This window comes from Danio rerio, chromosome 2, assembly GCF_049306965.1.
Source record: "Danio rerio strain Tuebingen ecotype United States chromosome 2, GRCz12tu, whole genome shotgun sequence".
Classification (NCBI taxonomy): domain Eukaryota; kingdom Metazoa; phylum Chordata; class Actinopteri; order Cypriniformes; family Danionidae; genus Danio; species Danio rerio.
The window spans coordinates 17,425,542-17,439,831 of record NC_133177.1 but is presented as its reverse complement, the minus strand read 5'-3'; the positions used below and the strand labels follow the sequence as shown (position 1 = coordinate 17,439,831).

At 36.9% G+C, this 14,290-nt stretch overlaps 1 protein-coding gene across 1 annotated transcript in view; it reads right to left on the bottom strand.

Moving 5' to 3' along the window:
- Positions 1–250: 250 nt before the first annotated feature.
- The window catches only part of cnn3b (calponin 3, acidic b), a 26,875-nt gene continuing 12,835 nt past the window's right edge, over positions 251–14,290 (bottom strand). The window contains exons 2-7 of the mRNA NM_001024073.2: positions 6,155–6,276; positions 5,244–5,310; positions 4,975–5,112; positions 4,747–4,863; positions 4,230–4,376; positions 251–1,303 (exon numbers count right to left, since the gene is read on the bottom strand). Of these exons, the coding sequence (NP_001019244.1) occupies positions 956–1,303; positions 4,230–4,376; positions 4,747–4,863; positions 4,975–5,112; positions 5,244–5,310; positions 6,155–6,276 (939 nt within the window). The 3' untranslated portion in view covers positions 251–955. The remainder of the gene's footprint in view (positions 1,304–4,229; positions 4,377–4,746; positions 4,864–4,974; positions 5,113–5,243; positions 5,311–6,154; positions 6,277–14,290) is intronic.

The window sequence follows — 14,290 nt, the reverse complement described above, 5'->3', positions numbered from 1 at the left end:
TCAGAACATCTCTGTTTTTCCCCAAAGACAATTCATCTTTTGTTTGTCATTTTGACAGCAAGTGCAAAAATCTTTAACAAGTTTCAAATTCATACCTTTATTTAATCGCAATTCCAAAAAATAGGATCAGATTAGTTTTGATTCCATGGCAAGAGTTTACCAGGAAATGCTGATTCTACTGATTAAAAAAAAACACACAGCACACCAACAGATAGATCAAAAGCTTTTCCATTAATTCAAAATGACAGAGTAGACTGCAAATTTAAAATTTTATTTAAAAAATAATAAAATTTAAAAAAAGAGCCATTCAACAAGACTGGCGTCTCTATTGAGCATCTCTGACAATAAATACAACACAAATGGAATGACTGGGGACACATACGAGTTGGTCTACATGAATACATGGGCCTACGGCACAATTTAGCAATGCTTTGTTTGGTCAAAAAGACTAAAGTAAAAATATATACTGGTTTAATAATAATAATAATAATAATAATGATAAAAAAAAGTATTATTAAAAGAAAACAAATTTTAAAAAAGCCACAATGCTTAAATCGGCCTGGAAACCAATGAACATTTCTGTATGTCTTTTCTTTTTGTACTGCAGTCAGTATAAGAACAGGAGGAAATCTCTATGTATTTAATAAAAACATCCGCTCAAAACCAAGCCAGAGTCTGGTATCCAATATAATCTTACCAAACAATTATGTTTAAAATTTCACAAATGTCTCCAAATCAGTCTCGAAATTTAAAATAGGACCAATATTTTAAGCCCAAGCTAAAATCTAATCATCTATCTGCCTATTAAAATACTGTATAATCAACAGAGGAAACTCCTCTTAACATCTGTTTCTTGTCATATAAAAAAGGCCAACGAGGAAAAATAAACAACAACAACCTTGCTCTGTTGAAGCCAGGATCCCAAAAATATTCATTTGCGCCACGATCTTGTGGTTTAATAGTCAATGCCATGGTCATATTGGCCTCTGTATTCATCATGGTAGTCTGCCTGGTATTCGTCCTGATATTCGCCGTGGTATTCAGCCTGGTAGTCGCTGTCGCTGATCTCGGAGCCGTTGGTGCCAGTGCCCTGACTGCCGTTGCTGTGGATAGTGGGCTCAGTGGGTGAGGAGCAGTATTTGGGGTCATACACCTGTCTGCCCAGCCCGTACACGCTCATGCCCTTTTGAGAGGCCACTTTGTTGGTGCCCATCTGAAGAGAGATGGTGGAGTTGTCCAAAGGCTGAACGGCCACTTTCTGGTCGAAAATGTCTCTTCTGGTGCCGGGTGCTGACATGCCAGCCTGAGGGAGAAGAAAAGGTGAATAGATAGTTAACGAGGAGTGCTTCACACTTAGTTTGATTGACAGACCCAAAACAGTGTTTGTTCATGGTCTCTTTCCCCACTGGATTGTGTTCACATGCCAGAATACTCAATACGGATGCACCGCTGCCATTTTTTGGAACCAAGCTCAATACAGTTGACCAATACAGATCCGATTTTGTTTCACATGTAGTTTCTATATCTGCTAATCAAAAACTCAAATGATGTATCGTCTTTAGTAAAAATAACAGACCTATTGTATATGACAGACGACACAATCTCACTACACACGTGATGCTTGCTGTAAACTACGCTACGTTATTTGAGCATTCATTACTACATTGAAAGGATCTGTTGTTGTCCAGCTTATGTTTCCGTTGAATAATAAGATTTTTTTTGTTGAAATCTGTAATAGGCTACCAACAATGCTTAAATTGTGAGATCGCGAGCTCCCAGAACAGGTCGGGGTAACAAATCCAGCATGCTACCCGAGGATGTAGAGCTTTCGCATACAAAAGGGAATAGCGGGCTGTTGGATAGCGGAGGGGTGTCGAGGATGTAAGTTTAGAGCTGGGGCAGGGGTTGGTTGTGATGGAGGAAAGGGTTGGGGAGATGCGAACAAAGTGAAAGAAAACAGCGGACTGGGGAGGAGGGCTGGTGAGGAGGGTGATTGGTAAAATGAGGTACCGGATCAGATTTCAGAGATGCCAGATCCGGCGTGTTCCGGCACAAATTAAGCCCTGGTTACCACTATTGATAGGCTACCACTCATCACTGGTAAAATAACCAGACTTTCAGCAAAGCCTGATTTACCTGCAGGTTTGACGCAGACTAAACTAAACTGTCTGAGGGCAGTTGAATTTATTAAACACTCCCTCACTTAAACTTACCATGAATGAGACGAAGAAAATGAAAGCACATCAGCAATGAGGAAAAAAATCAGATGCTCAATACATAAATCTTTAAAATAATGACTTGTATTAAAAATGTAGCAAGTATATGACAAAAGTTTGTGATACAACAATAACAGTTAAGTATTAATTAAATCTTTACATTCCATGGAGCGAAGCAAATTATCCATCCGCACATTTGTCTTCATTGTTTATATATTTTTGTTTGAAAAATGATCTTTTTGGAATGAATTTCATTTGGTATAATTTGTATCTTAATTTGATGTATTTTTCGTTGGTCATTTATCGAACATTTGAGGTACATTCGAGGAACATTTGAGGTGAAGTTCAAAACAAGGTCTTCTTATAAGCTTCAGCGTCAAAACACAAACTGATTTTTAAATAAAACATCAATATAAATAACATTACAGTGAAATATTCAGTTTCAGAGAGGCCTATTTTAAACAAGTCTTACTCTTAATGACAAAATCATCCATTGCGTTTCAGCTTTATTCGTTTAATCAACTACTTTGACCACAATGAGCCAGGCTTCATAGCACTGAAAGTATTGAATTGTGAATGAATGGAGAGGTGCAGCAGAGGTGAATATGAATTTAACCACTTAAAATATTCATCTGCACATCACATGAAACTATCCAATGGCTACAGAACAATTGGGATATAGTAGGCCTACACGACAACTTTCTAGTGCCTTGGAATTGGCTACCTTCATGGCTTTTGTTGGCTTATAAATTCCACAGTATATAGCGCACACGCAAGATCGGATTTAGATCAGTTCCAGCTGGCCGATACCTGATCCAGCAAAAATATGCGGTATCCAACAGATATCAGATCCACGTATCGGAGCATCCCTAATACTCAATATAATATCAAATCATTCAGTACAACCTCCACAGTTCAATATACATATATAAAATCCAGATCCCCATCTGAATCAAATAAGAGTTTGATCAGGGTTAAAATAAAACCCAGTAAAAAAAAGTTGACTTCATCGGCCATATTTGAAGATCCCACATATAAAAAGTAGCATCTGACTGAGCATGTGAATGATCATAGAAGACGAATAGTTCAGTGTTCATAAGATTTAAAAACTTAGATGTCCACAGATAATTTCTCTTCAACCCCAAAGCATGTGTTTAAATCGGTGAGGAGTTTTCTTTTACAGACACCCCATGACAAACAACTGCAGTTTAAATAGGGCTTTTGTGATTTTTTTGGTTTTCATCAAACATCTTGTGTCTCAGAAATAAACAAAAGTCTTATACATTTTTGGAATTACATTAGTGTTGTCAAAAGTATTGAGTTCAGTACTGGAATTTAAAAAGGTTATCAGTTGACCACTTTTCACCACTGTTAACCAAATGCAAACAAACACACTGGAGCGTTTCAAACCCTCGTCAATCAACTGATCTGTCTATGTGCTGAAACAAAGACTATAGAATACACAAGACACGCCACTCATAATGTTTTGAATAGGGAAAAAGATTAACGGTCAATATGGCAATTGAAGCCCCACCTTGTACAGGAGACAATCGCGACACACTAAGGCTTGAACAAGACTTGAGTTTCTGCAGATTTTGTTTGATTCGAACACTTAAAAATAAAACTAAAGAGACAGTTGTTTAATTCTGTTGGTGATTCCTGATATGAAATGTAATCGTAAGCTTGGCAAGCAATTTTAGAGAATTTGATGTTTCCTTGTTCAAACAGAATACCTAAGCATACTGCCTAAGAGGCATTTTAAGGATGGCCGCCGAGTGAAATGACTTCCCTTAAAGTGACTTTGGCTTAAATAAGCAATCCGATGATGGATAGACTCTGCTTTAAAACACCCAAGTTACAGTGTATCAGTATTTGAGAACGTGATCGACAGCAATTTCAGTACCAATTTGTACCGAACTCAATACTTTTAACAACCCTAAATGACACGAGATGCAAATAATGACAGAATTGTATTTTAGTTTTTGTTAACTAACTTCAAATCGTCATACACACCTGGCTCGCTCCTTTATTAGTTCCCATCTGCAGGCTGATTGTGGTTTGGTCAAATGGTTTGTCCGCTTGAGTCTTTGGGTCGTACAAATGTCTCCTAGTACCATAAGCGGTCATTCCAGCCTGACTAGCACACTTATTCGTCCCCATCTAGGCATTGGGGAAAAAAAGGATGTGTATGAACATACAAAGCATGAAAATATTATTGGAAATACAAAAAAAAAAAAAAAAGACCTATCGTCACATTGGAATTATAAGGTTTTATCTGCGTTCTGAATGATTTTGAGACACTGAGCTTCAAAGTTTTTGCATTCCATAGCAAACAGTATTTGTGAAACCATTTGTTTTGTTTTTTTTAGATAAAAAGTCTTTAAATGTAAACAACTTATAAAAAACATTCCATAATGTAAATAAGTTGTCATTTAATTAGAATATGTCAATAACTCAATTTTGACAAAAATGTCATATAGAACCTTATAATTCTAAGGTGACGCCATGTCAACTCAAGAGTTAACCTCACCTGCAGGCCAATCACACACTGACCAGCCTTCATTTTCTCATCATCAAAGCTGCGAGTCTGCTTGTCTGCATACTTTACACCAATGTCGACTTTTGTGTTCATACCTTTGGTTTTTGCCTTTGAATGAAAGAGTGAAAGTGGCATTACACCAGCAAATCCAAACTGTTGTCATGAAGTCTAAAACCTTCTCTCGTTATCTGCATCTGAGATGGTGTGCACAAAACTCACCATGCTGGCCAACGCAAGAAGTGTGGTCTGGACTTGAGTCAGGTTTCCGTTCTCGAACAGATCATTGGCCTCAAAAATGTCGTTAGGCTTCAGGCCATAAGCAAGAATAGCTTTGATGAAGTTGCCCAGGTTCTCAAGCTTCAGTGAAAACAAGAAGATAAGTGGCTTTGCTATCATGTTTTACCCAAAGAAAAAACAAACTTCAAACGAAGAAAATTCTAAGAGCAAAACACAAAAAGCATATTACGTATAAATCTTGTGTTCCTCACCTTGTGCCAGTTCAACTTGGAATGGTTGATTTTCTTAATAGATCCTGGTTGAAGTTTATTAATCAGTCTATTAGAAAGAGAAATATTACATTTAGAGGGTTTGATTTTACAGCGCACATTACAATCCACAATTGAGTCCAAATAAATGATCAAAAGAAATTAATTAAATTCAGTAAAAATGCATTAAATCAACTTCCATTTTAACTAAATATTGCTCTTTTTAACTCTTTATTTTAAGAAACTTCCAAATATATATTTGATGGTTTTTACAAAACTATTAAACAGACTTTATTTTCAACAAAATACATATCTTAAGTAACTCAGCATATTAAAATTATTTCCAAATGTTCATGAGTTTCTGAGGTCTAAAGAAATAATGCTAAAATTCAGCTATGCTATGATTATATTAAATTGAACACAAAATACAAATAGAAGTTCAATGGTAAAGATGACAGATTTTACTATATTTTTAAAAAAGAAAAGAAAAAAAATCATGCAGCCATGTTAGGTGATAGTGTCTTTCCAAAAATTACCAGGCCACAATACATTTTTACTTTTTTTCATTTAACAAATACCAAGATAACATGCAACCCAATTTTTCTTCAGTAAAAAGCATTAAAACACATTCTGAAAATAGCAACAGCCTACAAAAGTTGACATGGATACCAGACTGGTGGTTACGATTTAAGTGACACATGGTTTGAGCTTGGGAAAATGTTGTTGTTTTTTTAGGATGCTCATGCCTGAATATTTTAAGCACCCCATAATCTGGCACATTGTCAGGTTACAATAAACAGGACAAAAATGTTACAGGTTAGCTGAGTCATTAATTGGAGCCAAACAAACAACCTGAGCTCTACTGTTTTGAGTTCCCAATCAAACTGAAAAGCACATTATGCTCATAAACTCACTCGCATAGGATGACGCCATCCTTCAGTCCCATCTGGAAGTTTTCTCCAATTGGCATTCCTGTTACATCCTCAATCCAGTACCTCAGCTCCTCTTCCTTCTGCACGTCATACTTCTGGGCAATCTACAAGGACCAGAAAAAAAGGACTGAAATCTTTTGCCTCCTTAAACAGTTTTTCCATATGCAATCCAAAGCTTGCCAAACATACAGACACTTGAAACAAGAGAGTATTAGAAAATGTTATTTTCTACACTTCACTTCCATTACAACTTAAGCCGATTTTCCACTATCATGCCAAACTGCTCTTCAGTACAGTTATGGTCGTTTTTCCACTGAGCCTGTAACAGTGCGGCACGATTACGAATTGCTCTCCGCCCGGAATTCGACACGGTTTGACAATCATGCTCAAGTGTGCCAACAGATTCTGTGTGTTGACATTGCGGAACTGTTGCCAAGCTACCACAGCTGGCTCAGCAGAAGCATGCTAGTTATCAGACAAGTAAACTACAATACATTTAATATAAAAAAAAAGTGACACAGGTCTAAACCATACAGTTTGAAAAGGGTTTCAAAACCAAGGAGCAGTCTCTGGCAGAATGTGACCCACCACATTCTCTCGAACATATTTTATTTATTAAAGTTATTATTTTATTGACTTAAATATAATTAACCATGTATAATATAATTACTAACCCGTCGTCTAAAATATTAGAATAATAAAATAGCCTATTGTTTTATTTATGGTAGAGTTTGAATATTGACATCCTGAGACCTTTACTTCACCTGAGTGAATGTGAGGGTGCTTTCACACCTAGACTTTTGATTCAGAACCTGTCTCATTTGCCCAGTTAGTGCGTTTCGTTTGGCATATGTGAATCCAGCAATCGCGCTCGGATCCGCGATCGCCTGAATGAGGTGGTCTTGGCTAGATTGAAACAAACTCTGGAGTGGATCGATTGTAGTGAGAAAGCGCTTTCCCTCCAAATAAAATTTGCCCAGAGCCGTGCAAAATATGGCCTCTAAATAAATATGGGTGCTGTGACGTGTAGCTATATTTAGCACCCCTATATGAGGGAGCGGCAGTGTTTAGTCACGAGGTTGTTTTCACTTTTACACATGAATATGAAAAAAAGTAGATTTGGAAAACTACCAAGTGATCTTCGTCAGCTAAAATATATTTGTAGGAAAATCCATTCTGAATGGATTCTGAATCTCTGGTGGTACACTTAAATTTATTTATTAACATATTAACAACAATATTAACAATATTTAAACATATTAGGACTGCACTATATGAGGAAAGTACTCAATATAATGGAGTATTCTTAACGATATTTCTTACAATAAAACATGTCAAATATTTTTGTTAGCCAAGTTTTTAAATGATTTATGGAATTATATTAAAATAAACAGATAACATATTATTCAGATCCAATTAATGTGAATTTAAAAAAAAAAAAAAAAAACTGATCTCTGATCGGCTTTTATCGCTTTTCTCTTTGGTCTTGACTCCTGCCAGTAGTATTTATTTTCAGCTAACCTCACCTTGGGCCACTTAAGCCAATAGCAGAACAGTAACTACTGTTCAGGGTGGGTAAAAACAGCAATTCCCCATCTGATTGGTCCAATTTAGATAAACAACCAATGCAAAAAATAAAACAATTTAGAAATCAAACGTCTGCCATATGTATATTACATATACTTTTATAACGATAACAATAATTTTGCAACATTTATTGTGCAGTCATATTAAATATGGTCATAGAATGATTTATCTGCTTAAAGGTACTGTGAAAATTATTTTTTTTAGATGTTAGTTTCAGTCTCAGTTTTAAGGATATCTATTAGCTAATGTGCTCCAAAACTCAATTCAGATGACACAATGTATTTTTTGGAGGATGTAATATGATATAATACAATATTATGTCTGTATTACATTTGAAGGATGTAATACAGATATTATACAAGTTTAACTTTTGTCACTTCTGCCCAAATCTTTTTTTTTTTTTCACGTCACCTCATACTACATTTTCTCATTAAATCTTGACCAATCAAATAGTTTCTAGCATCTGACATGCCCTGCCCACTTTAAGACACCTATTCATTTAATGCGCTGTAGCTTTACCACTCTCACTGGCAGACCTGTGATAAAACAAAACAAACAAAACCTCTCTGCATTGTTCAGTTGGGATCATGAGAAGCATCAAATATAAAGTGCACAATTCAAAGCACTTCACAGGACCTTTAACACTGCTTAATATGCTTGTTAATCTTTTTTATTTAGTATTCTATATTCTCTACTCTACTTCACATAACGGGTTTAAAAAAGTACTGTTGTCATACTAACTAAAAAGAAAACATTACAGAATCAGGTGATGGTGAAATCTTTTTTCAGTTTCAGTAAATGCCCCTGAAAACTTCTATGATTGGCCCTGATACTGCTAGACTTGTTCGCCGTGTGAACCTTTTATAACAGGAACCGAGAACATGTGCTTGAAACTCGAATGGAAACTTCTGCACTGTTCCAATTCATGAATTCATAAACTTCCAAACAAAGGGTTTCTGACAGTGCAGGTGCAGTCATGTTTAAAGGTTAGCTTTGGAAAACGGTCTCGTCTTCATCTCTTGGTAGTTTGTGCAGGATCAGAGCCAAATGCAGTAAGATGGACAGGAAATTACTAATCGCTGCCCCATCTGTGAACTCCAGCTTCAGGAGCAGCTCCAGACGCATGTCATACTACATTATGACCATTTAGAAAACAGAATAATATTGAAAGAGCTTATCAGGCTTCCAAAAAAAGGTCCGGGCACATAGTTTTGAATTGTAATTAAATTAGGCTGCTTCATGTTTCAATAAGGCAAGGCAAGGCAAGTTTATTTATATAGCACATTTCATACACAGTGGCAATTCAAGGTGCTTTACATAAACAGGAATAAAAAAGACAAGTTTAGGAACATAAAATGCAGACAATAAAAATTATTTAAAACAGATAAAAACAATTTAAAATGTGTTAAAATAGGTTATAAAAGAATGAAAAATAAAACGAAAAAAACCTAATAGTGCAATCTGTCGGACGTAGCACAATGCTCATACAGTGAAGGCACAGCTAAACAGATGTGTTTTCACTCTTGATGTGAATGTGCCTAATGTTGGGGCACATCTGATCATTTCTGGAAGCTGATTCCAGCAGTGAGGAGCATAGTGACTGAAGGCAGATTCACCCTGCTTTGACTGAACTCTTGGAATTTCTAGTTTATATGATCCTAAAGATCTGAGTGATCTGTTGGGTTTGTATTCAGTGAGCATATCTGTGATGTATTGAGGTCATTGGCCATTTAGTGATTTATAAACAAGTAATAATACTTTAAACTCTATTCTGAATGTAACTGGGAGCCAGTGTAGAGACCTGAGTACAGGTGTGATGTGCTCTGATTTCCTGCTTCTGATCACAATTCTGGCTGCAGCATTCTGGATGAGCTGCAACTGTCTAACTGTCTTTTTAGGAAGGCCAGTGAGGACACCATTACAGTAATCCACCCTGCTGCTAATAAAAGAATGAACAAGTTTCTCTAAGTCTTCACTGGAAACAAAGCATCTAATTCTTGCAATATTTTTGAGATGATAGTATGCTGATTTACTGACTGCTTTGACATGACTATTGAAACCAAGTGTGCCGCAAGCCTACGTTTGAGTGAAGGTTTCGGCCGTTAGATCGCCCCCTGGGGGCTGGCTGCAGTACAAGTCATAAAGCCCGCCTCCCCGTGTTAATGAAGGAGACTTGAGCCCAAATAAAAAAAAATATTACACTTGCAATAAAATGTCCTGAAAGATAGTTCTGGTCGATTAAGGCACTGGTTATTGTGCTGAAATAGGTGCAGATCTTCATTTTTGTGAACAGTTTGTTTTTAGCAGTAATTTAATGCTGGGCGTGTCATCGTGATTTACAGCTGTGATTGACAGTTTCTCAAAGCGCGGCGTCTGAGCTTCGGCAGGAGACTGAAGTAGACTGAAGTGTTATTATTCGATTTCTGTGTTATTTTACCATGACAAAATGAGTTCAGCAGTAAACTATAGTTTCTGACATACATGATCCTGGTGGAACACTGTTTATTCGCTAAGTTCAGGGCTTTTTTCGGGCTTTATTAGTTTGCTGATACACGCCTAGCCACCCAGATAGCAAAACACAGTTCCGGCTAGATTCTCGCCTGCCGGAGACTTATCTCTTAGAGCTCAGACTGACTAATGTTACCTCTGCTGGACCTACTCCGGATGCCTGGACTCACTGCCCGATTCCAGTCCGAGTCAATCGAGCCAGATGCGGCGGCCGAGCGAGCCGGTGCTGCCGCATGCGAGCCGGAATCAGCCCGCGACGCCGCGAGTAAAGTTATGCGCTGCGGCCTGGAGCTGGCGCGATTGAATATATAAAACCCTCATATTTGTTAACGTTATTACATCCATTTGTGTTGATATGACAGCAAACGCATGCTGAGAAGTTCGGGGGGCGTAGTTGATTTTACATAAAGCGTTTGATTGGAAGCTCGACTCCGCTCATTTTCGCGGCTCCTCCTCTGGCTCCATCAGACAATCCTTCTGCGCATGTCTGGCTCCAATTTCAGCAGTCTTTTGCGACAGTTTGTGCCCGTCAAGCAGGCGTTTTGCCCTCAAGGCGTTCAATGGGAAAAAGGGCTGTCGCGTCGTCCATATTTTTTACAGTCATTGATTGAAACTCAGATCTGACTCCAGAGTCACACCAAGATTTTTTACCTTATTTTTTGTTGTTTGACCCTTAAAGCCAAGGTACGCATTCACCTTGAGAACCTCATCACTGTTCCCAAACGCAATGACTTCAGTTTTCTCTTTGTTTAACTGAAGAAAATTTTGGCACATCCAATTGTTAATTTCATCAATGCATTGGCAGAGGGTGTCAATGGGGCTGTAGTCATTAGGCAGTAAGGCTAGGTAGATCTGAGTGTCATCAGCATAGCTGTGGTAGGAGATTTGATTCTTTCTCATTATTTGGCTCAGGGGGAGCATGTAAAGGTTGAACAGGAGAGGTGCCAGAATCGAGCCTTGTGGGACTCCACATGTCATGGGTGTCCACCTCGACCTATGGTCACCTTTACTGACATGGTAACCTCTACCTTTAAGGTAAGATCTGAACCATTTGAGGACTGTCCCAGACAGCCCAACCCAGTTTTCCAGCCTATCCAGAAGTATGCTGTAATGCAGCACTGAGATCAAGCAGTACCAGCACTGTTAGTTTGCCTGAATCTGTATTTAGACGTATATCATTGATTATCTTTATAAGGGCACTCTCTGTACTGTGATGTGCTCTGAACCCAGATTGAAAATTGTCTAAATACCCCTTTAAGTTTAAAAACTTGTTAACCTGGTTAAAAACAACTTTTTCAATTACTTTGCCAATGAAAGGGAGATTTGAGATTGGCCTGTAATTGCTCAATAGGGTGTTATCCAGGTTGCTCTTCTTTAAGAGGGGTTTAACAACTGCAGTTTTAAGTGAGGTTGGAAAAATCCAACTTGGCTGTTTGGATGAGCTGATTGCTTTTCTGATATTATTGATCTAAGAAATGAGCAAACTCATTACATTTGCTTTCAGAGAGTAGCTCACTGGGAATCCGACCTGGGGGGGTTTGTGAGTCTCTCTACTGTTGCAAAGAGTGTACGAGCATTATTTACGTTTTTGTTTATAAGGTTTGAAAAGAAAGTCTGTCTAGCAGTTTTTAGCTCCACATTAAAAGCATGAAGACTGTCTTTATAGATATTATAATGGACTACTAGTTTCGACTTTCTCGAAACTAGAAAAAGAGGTATTCCATCCTTTCATTGTCATTTTAAGGTTTTTTAACTTCCTTTAAACAGGTCTAGTCTTGAAATCTATTGTAAATGAGCTGTAAAACATATTCCATCAACTAAACAAATGAGGCTCAGCTTCTGAATGAATGTTTAAAAGAGTAACAAGTTAAATCATGTCTACGCTCAATTCTGCTCTCCCCTTAAGAAATGAATAGCGATTGAAATGTCCTTTTCTTTTGTCTAACACAACTTTGGCCCTTTATGAAGTTTTTCATTAGGAGTGGACAAATAGAGCATAACGCTGTCCACCCCCTTGATTTAAGCATTATTGCCCCCATTCTTTTCCTACCCAAACATTTCAAACAATCCTATTATAAACAATTCAGAGCCATGAATCAAACCAATGAACTATGAGATTAACCAAAACACTACTAATGGCAAGAAGAGGGTGGTGGGGTGTTATATGATTATGTTACATAACATTATTGATGTTATATGATATTTTGAGTACCATAGCATATAATTGTGAATTTAAGATGCTATGATGCACATAAATAATGCAATGAGCATATTTTGAAATAAATTCAATTATAATTACAATTTCTTAACAGATAAAATAAAAATCTGAGCTAATGCTAAAATTAATCATTTATTTTGAAATATAATTACTTAAACAGCGACTTTTTATAACATAACCTATGTAGTGTAATAATTATATGGGCTTATGAAGTGCAATTATTTAATGAAATGCTCCTCTCTAGAGTTTATTGCTCTATCCAACTAATAAGCTGTGGGCTCTTGGGATGTCCCCAGCTGATATTAGTCCAGGTAACCGCTGTATAAAGGCTGGCCCTTTATTTTATGTCAGTTGTTGTGCAGGCATCATTAAAGAGAAGTGTAGTTTGTGACCGGATTGTGTGACAAAACTATTGTGTTGGCCTATCCAAGCAGCCCATCAGCAGTAGAGCATGTTTTATTACTCTCAGTTCTTCATAGATACAGAATGTTTTCTGAGGTAATTAGAGTGTAGTGAAAGATGCAGAACATTTTAGATGTGATAAAAACGGCAATGTCCTTGTACTGCCTTTTCTGCATTGCTTTCTTTGCTCCATATCTTTGCCCAGAAATTGTGCTGAAGCCTAGTCACAGAGCTTATTCCTTTTTATTGCAAAAAAAAAAAAAACATCATACATCATATATTTAATCCAGTTTCTGTGATTTAGAGCTTAATCTCATTTGTGTGAATGAAATATATATTTTTGTATGATGTAAATTAAAATATACTTGTTTTACTGCAATCTTACACTATAAGCTTATTGTCGCTAGTTTAAAAAAAAAAGTAAATTATCCTCATTACAAGTTTTTGATAACCTAAAACTGTTCTGCTGCAATTCCAAAGTCTCTGTTTTCGTTTTAAAGTCTTCTAAAAATAAGGGCTTAACTGCACATATTCTCTCCCTGATGGGGTTATCTGGATCATTCTGTATCCTGTAAGCCCAGTAAATATAACTAATGCACAGATTTTTGTTTTATTTTATTGTAAAGATTTGTTCTGTCATCTCAGTTTGCCTCAGAGTATCACGGTTTGTACTGTGGGGGTGTTCTTTTTTTTTTTCTATTTAGTTTGAATAACGAAACAGCCGATTTGCGGATGTGTTTTAGTTCTGTCACACTGCTTGTCATAAGCACTGATAGATAACTCTGTAATGAGTACCATCACACTGGTGTGATCAGTCTAGGTTGATCTCTGTGGTACATACGAAAAAATTGTTTAGAGGGTCACGTGACCAGCTGCTAAATTCAAATCTTCCTCACCACAATCACTTGCTCTTAGCCAGAGAAAGACAAGCACATTTCTTGTCAAGCATTGACCAAAACATTTATTTGTAGTTACTAAAATACATGGTGTTGTCTATGGAGAAATTACTAATTTTCATCTTACACTATTGCACTATGTTTATTCACATCAGATACACACTGTTGTTTAGGAAACTAAAATGTTTATTCTAGTCTTCTTCCGCTTTTATGTATTTTGGGAAACCTTCACTTCAGTGCATCCACATATTAACATGGCTGCGTTCAACACCCATCAATAAAACAATGAATATAATTATTATGAAGCAGTTCAAATGACAAAATGTGTGTTCAGGTTATGATACAGGACTGAACAATATATCATTTGGGCATCAATATCACAATGTGTGTATCTGCAAGTTAGGGATGTCCCGATCCGAAATTGATATCGGATATCAGTCCAAAAAAATTATATCGGACTGCGTTAAAAATCACTAATATAAGCAGTCCGATTTGCTCTAAACTCCC